Source organism: Fopius arisanus, unplaced genomic scaffold (assembly GCF_000806365.1).
Source record: "Fopius arisanus strain USDA-PBARC FA_bdor unplaced genomic scaffold, ASM80636v1 scaffold00015, whole genome shotgun sequence".
NCBI lineage: Eukaryota > Metazoa > Arthropoda > Insecta > Hymenoptera > Braconidae > Fopius > Fopius arisanus.
The window spans coordinates 541,492-557,557 of record NW_011887754.1 but is presented as its reverse complement, the minus strand read 5'-3'; the positions used below and the strand labels follow the sequence as shown (position 1 = coordinate 557,557).

Genomic DNA, 16,066 nt, shown 5'->3' with positions numbered 1-16,066 from the left:
ACTAAAATGTTATGGGTAAACCACACGAAGTGGCCAATAGAGTTGTATTTTTTTCAATAGAGACAAGTATGCGAAAAATGGTAAAGTAAAGTTGATTAAAAATGTGGTAATGAGTTGGACGAATATTTAATCGCAGAGGCGTAAAAAATATCCGAAATAAACAGGATTGAATTAATTGAAGAAATAACATTCTAAACATATCCGCAGTTGAAACTGGTATTAAACAAGGAAACAAACTGAAATAGTAACTGCATTGATTCAACACTACCTCAACCAACATGATAACAGAAAAACAAATTATATTTTTACCATCGTTAATTCTTTTTTTAATAATAATTCAGATAGTATCTTCGCTTGAGACTGTTATTATTAAACAACGCCGTGCCAATGGATTCAATTGAGAAGTGATTGCAGACGGGTATATTAAAACGAATTCGCTCGTATTTTCCGCGTATTTTTTCCATGAGTTTGCAAAAAAAATTTCCACAGGATCTATTTTATAATCCCGAAATATTTTCTCCGAATAAATTTCACAATTATCTGAGCCTATGTATCCCCGAGATTCTCGCCCTATTGGTTCTTTTAAAATAAAAAAAATTCAACTCGACTGTCTGCACCATTTCACTACGATTCATTAAAAATATTTCAAGTGGTTCATAATTTTTGTTATCAAAGAAAAAAAAACGCCTTTGCCGATAGCTATAACTGATCCACAATGTAAAAATGAAAGAAATCAAGGAAATTGATGAATGAAACTATGATTTATTAAAAGGAAAAAAAAACGGTGGAAAATAATGGATTAATGCTGCCAAAGTAACCACGATATCTTTGAGGCGGATCTACCCCTAATGATAATGAGAAAATTAATTGTAAAGATAAAATTTGGCGAGACGAAGAGTAACGAGATTAACGAAATAAGACGTTGAACTACTTCAATCGATTACTTAGCACAGTGTGGCTTGAAATATTCCTAATTCTTCCTTATCTAATATTATCAATCCACAACTGCATTTCCGAAGCCACAAAATTATATCATTTTTAAACTATATACCGGAGGATAATTATAATGGAGGAATCTTTCGTTTGCGAGAATGAGTGTGCAAAGTGTCGATTATTACTAATTAATTGATAACAATGTGTAGAAAAGCTTCTTACTGACTGAATAAAATGTTTTGAATGTGAAGATTTGTTTCTTTCATTAACCCATAATTAAATATTTGTAAGAGATCGATGAATTACATAATAAATCGTCTATGAGATGATTAAATTGAGGTACAATATAATCAAAATAATTTTCAACATCAGGAAAATGAATGAATTTTTTTTAACCTCGCCATAAAATCAGAAATGTTCACCCGTGGCAGCTCTGGAATTTTGAATACTCCGCAGGGATTAGTCAGAATTTGCAATTGCAAAATCGTTGCCAGGAGTGAGAAGTGAACAGAGACTGCGATTTTCTGGGGAAAATTCTAGGTATTTTCATGGGTTGAGTTCCTGAGAATGAACTCAACCAACTAGTTCGTTTTTAAACTAACACCCATTCAAGTTAGGCGTAGATGTGGAGACGATCCCGACACGAAAAGAGACCAGACGACCCATCTGCCTATCGGTAAGGATTTTTTCGCCTGTGACGTGCCAAAGAGAATAAAAAAGTGGCAAAAATATCGATCTCCAATCCCCAAATATATTTCCATAACCTGACCCACAATAATTTATGGCTGGAGGCAAAAATACCATCCATCGAGTCAACCTAAACATATTGCTCACCCATCAGCGACAATTCCTTATATGTTTCAATCTATCCCCTTCTCTCTCACTCCCACTTTCTTTTCAAGTAAATACCCCATTTGCATTAATAATTTTAATTAATTTTTTTTTATATGAATAATTTTCGGTCGAGGGACTGAGGCGAATTCCTGTGTGCATTGTCTAAACATCACAGTCATAAAAGAATAAATTCCTTTGTTGCTGCAGTTGCTGTGAATAGATACTATACTCTGTTTTCAAAATAGTCTTTGTCTACCCTCCCGCTTATTTTCTCTTCCACGGTCACAACAGTTGTCCCCTTAAACCCTTCATAACGAAAATACAAAAAGCATATATTTCTTCGTATAAAAAAAATTCCTTTCTATTTGATCGATATTCTCTTGTTGATGTTTCGAACTTGTGCGATGGAAATTTAGAAAGGCGAATCTAGGCTGTGGGAATTGAAAGTATGTGTAATCACATACTTGTGGGGGAATGATTGTAGAGTGAAAATTAATTTGCAAGCAATTCTCATTGAGAGAAGCATTGACAATTTGTCGACGGCTTATTTGACATCTGAGAAGGAATTTTTCACATTTAATTTCAATATTTTCAACAGATAAAAAGATAAAACCGAAAAAATGGCCACTACACAGCTGTCCCAGAGGCCTAGAACGATGAAGAAACTGGAAAAGCCTCGTCCCTTGAAAATTCAGCAAAGACACTCAACAATCGATGGGCGGATAACAACAGCAGAGGACCTGGTATCTCTGATTGACAATGTCGTGTCACACTTAACAAATGGCTTCCATGATCCATCACTTCAAACAAATATCGTGACAATGTGCAATGCATTGAAACACTGCGCACCACAACTCGAGGCTGTTTACAAAGATCAACTCGACAGGGCATTTGTTGCTATCAGGAATGGAAGTCAGGACGAAAAACTCGATTTGACGACTAGGGTTCATTTGCTCGAACTGATTGAGCTCAGGGCCAAGCAGTGGCGTCACAACGATTCCATGGATGCTTACTACATCCAGAAATTGGCGAACTTGGATGACAGCGATATTGGCATTCTTGATACACCTACTACACCAACAGCTAGCGGTGTCATAGGCTTGGCATCCCCGCAAACACCACCTATTCTCAATATTAGTGATGTCATGAAGAACAGTGGAAAATTCATCAAGCCCACTCGTATTCCTGGTAAAAATTACTGCAAAGATGAAGTCGTTATTCGCAATTGCGACTCCGGAAAAGGTGAGATAGATTTTTTTTATCTTTCCGTTTTTCTATTCCTCCAAATAAAATTAATAGAATAGCCGTAATAATATGACTCAGTATTTTTGTCCTGACTCAATATTGAATGCGGTGTTCGGGTCACGTAACACGTTTCAATAAAATAAATGGAAGATTCGTAAAAATCGATGAAAGCAAATAAGCTATATGAATACTTTTGATTTAAAACATGTCACATGACTCTGGAAATCGCACAATATTGTGGAAGAAATTGAAAATGATTTACTGTGATATTTTCCTTCGTCATTGGAAATAAAAAAATAAAGAGTGGTGTTGTCTATTCTCAAACTCTATTTGCACGATAAAACAGTGATGGGGATAAAAGGGAGACGGGTACACATGATCGAAGAGCTCAGCGAGACGATCATCTCCTTCCAGCGAGGTAAAAGTACACAAAAAAAAATAAAGGACAAAACCCGAAAAGGATAATGAATTTGCAAGTGCATCGTGCATCGTCTCACTCACTTTAACACGACATAAAAATTATTCAGTCATCTAATCGAGTAAAATTCATTGAGCATTATTAAATTATTCAATGAATTTCGCATAATAAATCAAATAGCAGTAATTAATCTCATGCTGGGTGTTTTGAAAATATTTTGAAAGCCGTTGGAATTAAAGAGACATTTCTAGCGAATTTTTTTCAACTCTAGAATTCTCTACAGAAATTATCTCTTCACGGCCATAACAACATTGATGAATTGTTTGCAGATTATTGTGTTATCCCTCTCATCCACTTAATTCTAAAATTCCAATAATCGTATCAGTATTAACGCGGGCAATTTTCCGGCAACACTTATGACACTAGTTTGTTACAATACTAACAAAAGAAATGTACATGAATTCAAATTGAAATGTTTTAACAGCTGTGCTAGCTAAAATAAATGAATAATGTCAATTTTGAAACAGTAGAGAATCGATTCAACATTGACAGATGGATATTTCAGTGAATCCTGGAGCCAAAGAACGACTTGTCCAAATAACGGGAACTTCCGAGGACAAGATACAGTGAGTACACCATTAATTTAACAACTGAGTGGTGGGAGAAAAAAAAATCAAGTCGTATGACGATATTTTCCAAATACTTGAAAAAATCATGAGCATATCGTCATGAAAAAAATCTCCAGGGGTCTCTTATGTGGATCAAAATATTTATAATAAATAATTCTATTGGAAACTCGTCCAGAAATGGGTAGTTTTAATGGAAAATCAACACGAATTTGAAAAAGAATAAACGGATTGAGAGACTTGTTTGTGTTGTAGTTACGCAAAGGACTTAATCAAAGACACGATACAACGAAACGCTTCCCCAGTGCGCCTGGAGCACGTCGGGGTAGATAAAAGTGGAATTGGAGGTTCGAGTTCCTCATTGAACAGCAGTGCCTCCGACGAGAGTAATCGTCTGCATCAGCAACAACATCAGCACTCTTCTCGTCAGCGATCATCACTGCTCCATAGTTTATCAACAAACGACGCCAGTATTGGTGAATACAAGTACACGATTACCGTGGGTAATCAGGCACTCAAGATTATCGGATCAAACCACGATCTTGTTAGAGTAATTATTTTTCATTTATACAATTCAAAAGCGCTTCAAGTACAAGCTGACGAAAATTACGGAAATATTTCGGTATTAGATATTATTCTATATTAGTTTTTTTTTTAATGGTTTCATTAGACAGCAAAATTGGTTCTCGATGAACACTTCTCCGGGTGGACCGGCGAAGCTGATCAACTCAGCAGTGGCATCGAGTATTTCAACTTCGAGGAGGAGGCTGGTTATCCTTCCTCGAACTCAGTTGGCTCCAATCGCAATTCAGCAGTCAATTTGAATCTCAACGCGAGGAGGACCAGTATGGAGAGTAATCACACTTCGGAGAGTGAAGAGACATTCAAGCCAAAGGAAAATACAACTCCCAAAAAAACGAGTGGTAACAACTTCATTGATTATTTCATTCAATAAACATCCTTTGCAGGTCTTCTAACAGCTTGTGCATTTGATTTTTTTTTTTAACAATCATTTTACTGCCCATTTCCACAGATAATCGGGAGTTGACCTATGAATTTTTGCTACTCTGTGCAACCGGCCCCTACGCCAAACGACCACCAGCTGATTGGGATAGAATTCAAAAGGAATGTCCAACAATCATTCGTAAGGTAGAGTTACGACACTCAACTGGCAGCTGTGCTTTTCTTAATTCCCAGATTGGATTTACCAATGGTTCAGTTGATGATCGTATCTTTTACCAAAATCACTGTGATCGTCATCGCGTCTCATACTAAGGCATTCTCTCACATTCCCCGTTAACCATTATTTTTATTTTTATCCTTTATTAATCGATTGATTACGAATATCCCATGTTATTTTTGCCATTTTGTTTTCACTCGATTCATTCAAAAGTTTTTTTTTTGTTTCATTTTTCATATTAATACGGGGAGTTTAAAGTGGACTGATTTATTATTTTATGAAAGTTTAAAAGTTTATTTCGTAAATTATTAAGACAAGAAAAATGAATATCCAGATATTGATTATCTCGAGACTTTTTCATTTCATATTTTGAATCTCTTTATTTTCTCATAAATATTGGTTTATTATCATTAAATATATTTTTAATTAGGTATATTTTCATTTCTATCATACTCACTCGTTAACTCTACAGTAAAGTGGTAAGAATTTTGTTGACCGTATTCACCAAATTCGAGAAAAATAGCTCGACTTGAAAGGAACTATTAAGGGACATTTTTTTCATACCATCCATTGATCTGCGAAAAAAATTCTTCGAAACTCTGCGCTAACCGAATAGTTTTAGACAATATTTGCATGATAATCTGCAGATATGTTTGCGCTGGACTAATATGCACTATGTCACCGCTTGATTAATTATTTAATCGATTGATGACCTATTTTTAATGAATTACCCTCATCAAATGAAAAAGGAGTGGACAACCTCGTAAGTTGAATTGGATTATTAAATGAACGTAAAGATAAACAATTGGTATTTACACCTAGCATCAATAAAGGGGTGGCTTTGCTGAGAATTAATAGTAAATGTGAGTTTCAAAGAGAAGAAAAAAAAACCAAAGTTACGATAAGAATAATTGAGATAAAATATCTTATTAATGAATAAATCAAAGATTTAATTAAATAGATATTAGCTCAAATATATCGATATATTAGTATTCATTGGAGATGAGCCCACAAATGTAGAGGGACAAGCGTGACTAAAGAGAGCATTGACTTAGGATCAACAAAAATTGTGGCAAATCAAATGTTTGACTGATTGATGCGTTTGTTGATTAACATTGATTTTGTGATATCATATACAATAAAACTAATTTCACTTGATATGTTACTTGCATTAATAAATTTCATAACTTGATTGATTTGCACGAATGCAGATTATGTGAATTAACCCTTCATTATTATTCCTGTAGTGAAATGTTAAAAATGAATTTATTCCGAGGATATGACATTTCATTGTTTGAGATAACATAAAATTTTATCATTCTCACTTATTGAATAATTTGTGAAGTATTGATTAATCGTTATTTTATGCATGGCGATTGTTATAATATTTGAGGTAAGACTGTCAGGCAAATTTTAATGAACTTATTCAATTCTTTCCATGAATTTTCGGTTGAATATTTTTTATTCCAGAAACCGATTCGCTGGTTCGAACCGGAGGCTTATAGAGCGAGCATCGCAACGGCTGGAATCGTTAGCGTTCTCCAAGTCGGTGAAATTGATGATCCTGAATGAGTAAACCATTTTTTTAATTAAGAATATACAGAACAAATAGTTGAATCTTGGTGAGTTGTGGAGAAAATTACCCTCCATTCATAGTTTACTCATTTAACTCGTTTGTTCGTGATTATTATCGTCTCTAGTCTCGAACTATTGTATCAGAGAATTAAATACACCTACACACGCACGCACACACGCATACACAAAAATAAATTCCTAGTCTCGATGATAACTGCATCATACTAACACTGAGAATTAAACAATTTTCAATGTGATTTTATATTTTTTACATACAAAGGTCAAAGTATTGAAACAGAATGCAATTTTTTTAATTCACTTGGATTATATTATTCGTTCTTAACGTTTTTACATGGGATAATTTATTTACTTTACGACAGTTACTGTTTGTCGGATATATTTTATGCAACAATAAACGCCTTATTAGGAATACTACAGCTCAAACGGATATTTGACGACGATGTTTAGAAAATTTTTTAAATAAATAATAAAAACTATTCCTATCCCTAAATATCATTGCGCATGTTTGAGGAAAAGTGAAGGAGCGTAACGGATTATGGAGGAGAAAATATCGGGTGAGAAAGTGATCTAGGCTAGAAATGAGAGGGTTGTTAACATGTCAAATGTTTTCTTTACAATATCATTCTTTATTTTTCTTAAAGTTCTAAAAAAAGAAAAGAAGACAATTACACGCGTGGGATATATTTTTGTACACCGATAGTTTGTGCTGGCTCGGTTAATAATACACTATTAAGTTGCCTTCAAATTGTTGTATTCATTATTTATGGAAAATAATATCGAATATATCGATTGCTACTTAATCTAAGACTTCCCTTTTGCAAAAGTTATAAAGATATAATTACTCAAGATTAGGTTTAATTTTACTAGCGGATTATTTGCAAAAGAGGCATTTGCATCGTGTCATTTCATTTCCCATTGCTCTGATTTATCACGAATTTTCCATCCATCATCATCAACAGTTTGAATAAATAAAGAATTAATCTAATATTTTAAGTCCGAGTAAAAACTAACATTCATTGCCGAATTATTTCAGCAATTATCAATGTTAGGAGAGAATAATCAAGAAATCTGCTTTACAGATAATGGAATATCAAACAAATAATTTCGTGTAATATTTTCCTTCCGAAAATCCTCGTACGTGAAACAGTCGTACAATTATTTAAACAATTTTATCTCATTCGAATCAGTTTACCACTTCACCACTAAAAAAATCAATTTCTATCCTAAATAAATATAAATATTTTTTTCATTCACTAGACGAAACTCATACGTCTCATAAAAATAAAACATGGAGCCGTGCTCATCGAGATATCCGAGTAAATGATGTAACTAGCTGATCTTAATAAAAAAAATCGTTTCAATAAAAATAAATGAATTGATTTAACTAATTGGCAGTTGTTCACAGTGAACCTTTCTCTTTTTAATTCATATTCACTCACTATAAATGATCACTTATTCCGCGACACCATTCAATCAATTGGTCAAAATGCTAAAACGTCAAAACTTCAACATATGGCTTCATTAATTAAGCAGTTACTCGAAAAATATTCATTTTCGATTACGATGTCAACTTATTTTTTCGAATTGAGATCATTTCCAACGCAAAATGTTTTAAGATTTACTCCAAACATACTTAATTATTCAGAAAAAGTGAGATGAGCCCACTGAGATGTTACGCTTCATTACAATACATAAATATTTTTTCTATTGAAAAAAAATTCGATCCCTTTGATTATGAGATTACTACATCAGTTCCTTTTAAGGCCCCTCGAGTGTATCTATGTAGATATAAAAAATCAGAATTTTTTTTATTTTCATGGCCCAATAAATCGTTCGAAAGAAATAAAATTCACATAAAAAAAAATGGTCTTCATTTAGGCTCCAGTCGAAATTGTCTTGGCTTTTTTTCAGGCTGCAAAACACTGGTAAATCGTACAGCACTCAAGAGGATTTCAACCGTGACCCAAAAAAACGATAATTTTTTTTCACGTAAATTACATTTCTTTCTTTTTACATTTATTTCATATACATACACTCTTGTAGCTTTAATTACATTACATCCATGAAATTATGCATCATTTGAGTTTTCATCAATTTTTTTATGATTGCTATACGATTGATTACATTGCAATAATTGAAAATGATATCTACTTGGATAATAGCGATGTTCAAATCCCAGGTTAAACTCTATCGACGGTTTTATTAATTTTCGTGACAAAATACAGTTTGCTCAAACACGCCCGATGAATTTCCTAAAAGCCAAAAAATGTTGAACACAAAGAGTTCGAAATGAAATCCTATTGCGAGTAAAAGATAAAAATAAAAACAAATTCAAACACTCAATGATTCAATTACACTCCCTTCTGTCATCATTTTTTCGGTTCTCGATATTCAATCCCCCTATAAAGAAGAAATTTCGTAGAAAATTCTCCTTTTTAATTATTTATTATTCGATTGATTAATTATATCCATACCATTGGCGACGATTAAAAAAAAAGTTGCATCATAAAAGTCGCTCAAAGTATTGAACCAATTGGGTATATTTACAGATTTTTCATTTATATCAAATCATACTTAACTTCCTTACGCCGAGTATCCAATTCTAAGTTACAATAATAATTCTGCTAAAGAAATATGATTCCGTTTTATCTTCTTCATCCACTACAATCATTAGATTAGATCAAATCTAAAAGACATTCGGAAGTATATCTATACTCCGACATCTTAGAAATATGTGTTTAATTCCTCTTTCTACACACAAGGAATTCATCAACTAATTACAATAATTGGTTGTAATTGAGTTTTTTCACCAAATCCATCGATTAATCCTAATGTAACGTCCATTTTCTCTCCCGTTACACCTTTATCCATAATAAAGTAATCGAAGCACAATCACACTTTCAACTATTTTTCTATTTACCATGTGATTTTAAAATAAAAAATTATACTGTTGGTCTCTTTCTCCTCGTCGCACAGTAAATACGGATAAAATCATTCTGCTTTTGTTTTCGTATCGTTGAATTGCTAAACGTCTTTTTGCATTGTCAGATGATTTTAGTCGTCTTCAGGAGAGGCGGTGAAATTGTAATCTTCAGTTGCCATATCTATCGCCCACTTGAATTTGTCACGTTGAGTCTTGTTGTAAATCTTTTCAATTGGCACTCCATATTTCCGACACCTATAAAATAATAAACAAATATGACATGACATTAGTATTCAATAATCATGAATAATCCGCGAGTAAGCGGCACTGATTTTTACTTTCAATGGGGAAAACTGTAATTCAAATGCATTCTTACCAGGCGACAGAAATCCTGGGATCCAGATAATTCAGCTTGGAAGTTCCAAGTGCAATGGCCTTATTTTCTTCCTTATCAGTTTCCTGCACCTCTAGTTTGGTCAACTGCTCTTTGAGCCTCTCCAGTAGCTTCTTTTTCTTTTCATAGAGTGCCTTTCCAGTAACAGAGCCTCCCCTTGACTCTCTCTTGGCATCCTTGACAATCTCTTCAGCTTCCTCGATTGCTGCTTTCTTCGCCTCAATCTTCCCCTTAATATTCTCCATTGTCTTCGCATGTCCTTTAGGTACAGAACGCTGATGGTTACACAGAATTGCGACAGTTCTATTAGCTCGATTATAAGCCAACAATTTTTCAGCAACAGTGTCGTCCGGGTTCGTGAGCTTCTCCAGTTGCTGTTGAAGAGTGATGGAAGCATTGTAAGTCCTGAAAACTTTTGCAGTGAGCCCGTCCATCAGTTCATTAAGGTGTTTGTTGAGATCAGTCGTTGAGATTCTATCAAACAAATCATCTCCAGCTGATTTATTCTCCATAAAGAGTTCGAGATTCTTAAAAACTCGTTTTTCAACAGGTACTTCGTTGTAATACCGAATGGAATCTTTACCAGGAAAATCAAAGACAACCACATATTCTTTATCGTCCTTTTTCTCATGTAGTGAAATGTGCTCAACTCTCAAAGAGCAACACCCGACAGTATCAGCTTGATCTTCATCCTTCTCATTTCCAGCCCTAAGGGCCAATTTATCAATGAAGTACAAAGCAACTGCTCTTTGCCTCGCTTTCATCTCTTTACTTTTCCAGTCCTCTCGATATTTCTTCCGAATATTGTCGATCAAGACGGCAAGCTTTCTGGCAGTGTTATATTTATCCATGTCCTTCTGCCCTTTAAGTTTACTTGAAGGATTCAGCATGACGTATTTGACTTGTCCTTGAACATTCTCGTTCCACGAGGCGAGCCATGTGACGCCGGGGTCGTGACGAATTTCCCTCCACTTATGACCTGATGGGGGCTTTGGGAATTTCGAATCCTTAGAACAATTAATAATTACGTCTTCTGGGAGAACTCGTTTTTTCAATTTTCCCATCTTCGGATGCTCCCCTCGACCTCTGAACAGACTCGGTGGTTCAATCCTAAAGTTTCCAATTTTCTCTGGATGGCCGTCGATCGTGCAAATGCCGTATTCTTTCTGAATTTCCTCATTCTTCTCTTTGATAACTTTCTTCTCCTCTTTCGACATTTGTTTTCGTTCTTCTGACTTCTGGTTGAAATATTCGTGCATCGGTCTGAAGTCACATTTCGAAAGATCCATGATTCTTCTACGCTCATCCTCGTTCATCACTTCACGCCAGTCGTGAAAAAAATTGTCGTTAAATACTTGTTTAGTGGTATAGTCGTGGTTCAACATGCGCGCGTAGAATGTTGCAACTTCTTCAGTCTCTAGAGAAAGTTTCATTTCCTTTCCATTGTACCAGAATTTTACATCAGGAGGTAGAGGTTCGTAATCAGGAGCGAAGAGTGGCCCTTTATGCTCCAGGAATGTCCACTTTTTACCATCCTCGCGGGGTTTCTCCTCCCACCTGAATTCGAGTTTTATTTTGTCAATTAAGAAACGAGCTAAATAAACTTAATTTTTTCGTAGAAAATTCGAATACGGGAAATTTATTTTTCGGCTTTATTTTACCCGGGATTCAATCCCTCGCGAGGTGCAATTATAATAGGATTCTATTGTATTTCTAAAAGAATTTCACGAGAATTAAATTGCTCCGAATTTCCTGAAAATAATTAAACATGAAAGGCAGTTTAATTATGTAAACGGAAATCAAGAGGATATTTTGTAATTGAAACTTCTTCTCCTAAAAATAGTAAAACATACGTAATATTGTCTGACGGTTTTTCTTGTGAACCCGCAGTATATAACCTCAGCAACAGATTTTGTTGCCGCTTATAACGTAACTCGCTACGCGGTATTATGAAATCCACATTAAATACTCGGTACAATCCTCGTGTAATGTAGCGAAAGGTTCTTCGCATTGTATTTCAGTTTTGAATAATTTTGACATGATTTCGGGTGATACTATTAGAGTACATTTGGATTGGTTACGTTATTTGTGACGAATAAAAATAGGTTAGAACGAGACCACGTGGGACAGAGATGTTGGGTTAATGACTTACCACTTCCAAACCTCAACCTCCTCCTCTTCCTTCTTCTTCTTCCGTGGACTGGGAGTTGAGCTCTCGATTTTTGGGGGTTTTCCAGCTTTCTTTTTAGGCTTCTATTTTTTCAAATACAATTAATTATTTAATTAATAATTGTAGGAAGATGATTCAAACTTTTCAAAATGATTAATTACCTTCTCAACAAAATCATTATCATCATCATCGTTTTTCCTCTTTTTCTTCTTCTTGCTTTTATCCGATTCTTTCTTAACTTTTTTCCTTGCTGATAATGGAATTTCGTCCTCATCACTGCTATCCACTTTTCTCTTAACGCTGGGCGAAGATGTGGGTCTTCTAACAGCCTGAAATTTTCAAGCATTGAGTAATTATCAACTTATCGCACTCATGAAGGAGTATATCGAAATAAGTCCATGTCTATTAAATTTCCCTTTCGCAGAATAATTCCTAATACCTATATATTTGCATTGAAATTTTTACAAGAACATCTTGCGAAGCTCAAACCCTACGACATGAATAATCCGTCTCGTTCAATAAAGGATAAATCATATTTAAAAAACGATCCATTGATCCCACTTCACCCCCTCTATGCATATTGGAGAAATATTAAACTCAAAATTATTTACAAGTCGCCAAGTCGAATTAAACTGTTGTGGCGGATAGCAGCAATTTACACTCATGATTTAGCTTTGCCCCCCTCTTATCGATGCAGAAATTAAAGGTTTAAACTGAATTGCGTGGTTAAGTGACAGAAATTTCGACATTTATATGAAAAAAAAAAATGAATAACCGAAACAATGAATTTAATTACCAATGGGACATCCTCTTCGGATTCCTCTTCAGTTTTCAGAGTAGTGTTATGCAGTTCAGACAATCTCGTATCATTGCCATCATCAGTGGAATTTTCTTGCTTATACTCGTCATCATCCTCTTCTTTAATGTAGAGTCCATTTTCATCGCTGCTATTGCCATCGTCCTCTGCATCCCCCTGAGTTATCGGTTCATCCTTAATCTCCAGCTTAATTTGATATTGCTCATGATAGCTGTGCTGGTTGAACTCGTCAGTCTTTTCAGGTTCTTCCTTAATCTTTGGCTCGTCCTTTCGCTCTCTTTCTTCCCTATGTTTGCTTCTTTCTTTATCCTTGTCATGACGATGCTTGTCCTTCTCACGATCATGACGATGACGATCTTTATCAGATCGACTCTTGTCTTTATCGCTGGAAGAATGAGAACTAGAGTGACGTTCTTTGTCCTTCTCAGAGGAATGTTTGCGATCCTTATCCTTGGATGATGATTTATCTTTATCATCCTTTGAGCTATGCCGATGCTTCTCCTTGTCCTTATCGCGATTCTTCGAGCTCTCCTTGTCCTTAGAACTCGAGCTCGAATGATGTTTGGATGATTCCTTTGAGCTATCCTTGTCCCTAGAACTCGAGGATTTGTGATGGTGATCCCGACTCTTTTCTCTTTCCTTGTCTTTGGTCGATGACGAACTCTTGTGCTCACGATCTTTATCCTTGTCTCTGTTCGAGGATGACGATCCCGATGATTTCTTCTCTTTATTATCTTTGTCTCTATCCTTGTCTTTACTACTGGAACTGCTTGAACCATGTCTGTCCTTATCCTTACTACTGGAACTTGAGCTGTGCTTATGACGATCCTTGTCTTTATCACGATGCTCACTTTTATGGCTCTTGTCCTTGTCACTACGGCTGCGATCCTTATCACGGTGTTCCGATTTGTGGGATCGTTCTTTGGTACGATGATCACTTTTGTGCTCTTTACGACTGTCGTAACCGTTCGATATTCCGTTCAGGTGGGCATCTGAAATGTTTTTATAAATATTTGTCAAGTTGAAAATATCCAAGCTGTTTTTCATTCCAAACTTTAAAAAACGTTGAATGAATTGTTGGTTTCGTTGCAATCATTCAGTGAAATAAGACTGGTTGAATGTCGATTAATTGAGTTGAAGAATAACTTTAAGATAATTTATCGATTTTTTTTTCAAGAATTAGTACACTCTAGTAAACGTCGTTTACAGAGTATTTTTAGCAAAATCACTAACTGCACAATTACTCCGTGGGGAAAGACTCAATATTTGTTTGTAACAAACTTGAGGTGAATGCAATAAATAATTAAAAAGTAAATTGATAACGTTGCGCGAATAGTACTTGAGAATTGGAAACGAAATTCGACACAAATTTTTCATTTCGAAATATTTCTCTCCACAATCATGCAAATATTATTATAATTACCAAATTGAAAAATCCAAATAATTTTCATTATTATCCCTTTCTTCACTTGTAGTTAAACATTTCAGCTGCTTCTTATTAACATTTAAAATCCTATACTTGTCTAAAAACACAATCATCTCGTAAAAATTTTCGTCTCCATTCATTGCTCTGTTTTTCAGCACCCGCAATTTACAAAAAAATCGATGGATTGGCAAAAAGTAATGGGAAATTTAAATAATTCAGAGTCTCTAGACCCTCACTGCCTCTAGAGTCTCTAGAATACCGAGAGGGCATCATGCGAATCCATGCACGTGTCCCAACTAGAGTTGCTGTCTATCTGTCCCTCACTTGTTCTCTTTCATTTTATATCCCGTCCATATATGCGTGGCAAACCAGAATGAAACATTTTCACCCTTTTTTTCTCCTTTACTCCCCTGTTTCAACAGCGGCGTCTCTTATGCTATAGGCAAGTGATATTGATGCCTTCTTACCTCCATGATTCCCGGCCGCACTGCTATTCTCCTTGGCCCCTTTCTCCTGTGATAAACAGTCAAAAAAAAACACTCCAGTAAATATTCAAGGTCATGGAGAACGTTGAAAAAAAAATCATGATCTGAAGAAACAATTATTATTTCTAACAGAACAAAAATCAATAAAAAAAAAAATGAAATAAGTGATTGGACTCTGTATCATAGATTGTGGAATCTGTACAAGGGGACTTAGTCGCAGACGCCATTTTGGGGACTTAGAAAAATTTCGCGTCCCCTCAACGTGCCGTATTTTAAGAGATAACCGACATAACCCGGAGGTTTTGGATAATTCTAATCACCTACGATTGTTTCTCATGCGAAATTAATGTGATATTTGTACTTACGGTGTCCGGTTTCGACCGATTTTGGGTCTCCTCGAGCTCCATTTCACCACTCATTGGAACTTAGAGTTTCTCGTGTTATAGGTGACTACCCGAGACTGTCTGATAGACTCTGGGGACTCTGGGTAGCCTAAAGAACAGAGTGGCGAGCAATTGCGAGTGGCTAAGGCCAACGTAACGCAGGAGACACGAGCGCCCAAGCTGCGTCTAAGTGTCCATTATTGCTCACTGCGCGCGCGCTGACCAAACTCCGCCTATCTCACACTAATTCTCCCTCTTTTTGTTTAAAATAAATATTCACTCTCTTCATTTGTTATAATGATAGAATCGGTATAGGAGTGAGGATATAAATTAAATCAGGTTTTTCATTATTTGAATGGAAAATTTCATTTGAATACTCGTATTTTGGGTGTTGCTCATTCGATATCCGATGAGTATTCATGGCAAAATTAAAAATTTCAGGTCCTGACGGTACACAAATGTGGACACTAATCAAATTAGTTCTAGATTTTTGATTGCGAAATTTTTTAAGCCATTGGCATTTTTCGAGAGGTGAAAACAGGTTTTGTGATTTTTTCTTACGTCTCGTTGTCAGAATAATTGCGGGGAATTCAATGGAATTGCAAATTCCACGGAATCAAGAAGTTTTAATAATTT

General features: G+C 35.3%; 2 protein-coding genes across 5 annotated transcripts; one reads left to right on the top strand and one right to left on the bottom strand.

The window, feature by feature from the left end:
- The first annotated feature begins 1,532 nt into the window (after window positions 1-1,532).
- Window positions 1,533-7,259, top strand: mxt (Eukaryotic translation initiation factor mextil). 3 transcript variants are annotated; one of them, XM_011299653.1, is made up of 8 exons: window positions 1,533-1,609; window positions 2,366-3,009; window positions 3,359-3,430; window positions 3,996-4,056; window positions 4,312-4,606; window positions 4,727-4,979; window positions 5,090-5,205; window positions 6,707-7,259. In XM_011299653.1, the coding sequence occupies exons 2-8, from the start codon at window positions 2,388-2,390 to the stop codon at window positions 6,806-6,808; spliced, it is 1,521 nt and encodes a 506-aa protein (XP_011297955.1). In that variant the 5' UTR covers window positions 1,533-1,609; window positions 2,366-2,387; the 3' UTR covers window positions 6,809-7,259. The 3 variants fall into 3 exon arrangements, with proteins under 3 accessions (XP_011297955.1, XP_011297954.1, XP_011297956.1); XM_011299652.1 differs by lacking the exon at window positions 6,707-7,259 and having other exon boundaries at window positions 5,090-6,394; XM_011299654.1 differs by lacking the exons at window positions 3,359-3,430; window positions 6,707-7,259 and having other exon boundaries at window positions 5,090-6,394.
- On the bottom strand, window positions 6,930-15,561 carry Top1 (topoisomerase 1). 2 transcript variants are annotated; one of them, XM_011299656.1, is made up of 7 exons: window positions 15,413-15,561; window positions 15,030-15,075; window positions 13,116-14,128; window positions 12,481-12,648; window positions 12,302-12,402; window positions 10,132-11,706; window positions 6,930-10,010 (listed from the first exon to the last, which is right to left on the bottom strand). In XM_011299656.1, the coding sequence occupies exons 1-7, from the start codon at window positions 15,464-15,466 to the stop codon at window positions 9,887-9,889; spliced, it is 3,081 nt and encodes a 1,026-aa protein (XP_011297958.1). In that variant the 5' UTR covers window positions 15,467-15,561; the 3' UTR covers window positions 6,930-9,886. The 2 variants fall into 2 exon arrangements, with proteins under 2 accessions (XP_011297958.1, XP_011297959.1); XM_011299657.1 differs by lacking the exons at window positions 12,302-12,402; window positions 12,481-12,648; window positions 13,116-14,128; window positions 15,030-15,075; window positions 15,413-15,561 and adding an exon at window positions 12,003-12,227.
- Window positions 15,562-16,066: the final 505 nt, after the last annotated feature.

Excerpts from the sequence above, each read along its gene's own strand:
- mxt (XM_011299652.1), top strand. The coding sequence starts at position 2,388 with ATGGCCACTACACAGCTGTCCCAGAGGCCTAGAACGATGAAGAAACTG. Across the intron at positions 3,010-3,358 it reads CAATTGCGACTCCGGAAAAG|TGATGGGGATAAAAGGGAGA; the intron begins GTGAGATAGATT and ends ACGATAAAACAG. Across the intron at positions 4,607-4,726 it reads CAAACCACGATCTTGTTAGA|ACAGCAAAATTGGTTCTCGA; the intron begins GTAATTATTTTT and ends TGGTTTCATTAG.
- Top1 (XM_011299656.1), bottom strand. The coding sequence starts at position 15,466 with ATGAGTGGTGAAATGGAGCTCGAGGAGACCCAAAATCGGTCGAAACCG. Across the intron at positions 15,076-15,412 it reads ATCGGTCGAAACCGGACACC|GAGAAAGGGGCCAAGGAGAA; the intron begins GTAAGTACAAAT and ends TGTTTATCACAG. Across the intron at positions 12,649-13,115 it reads CCGAAGAGGATGTCCCATTG|GCTGTTAGAAGACCCACATC; the intron begins GTAATTAAATTC and ends TGAAAATTTCAG.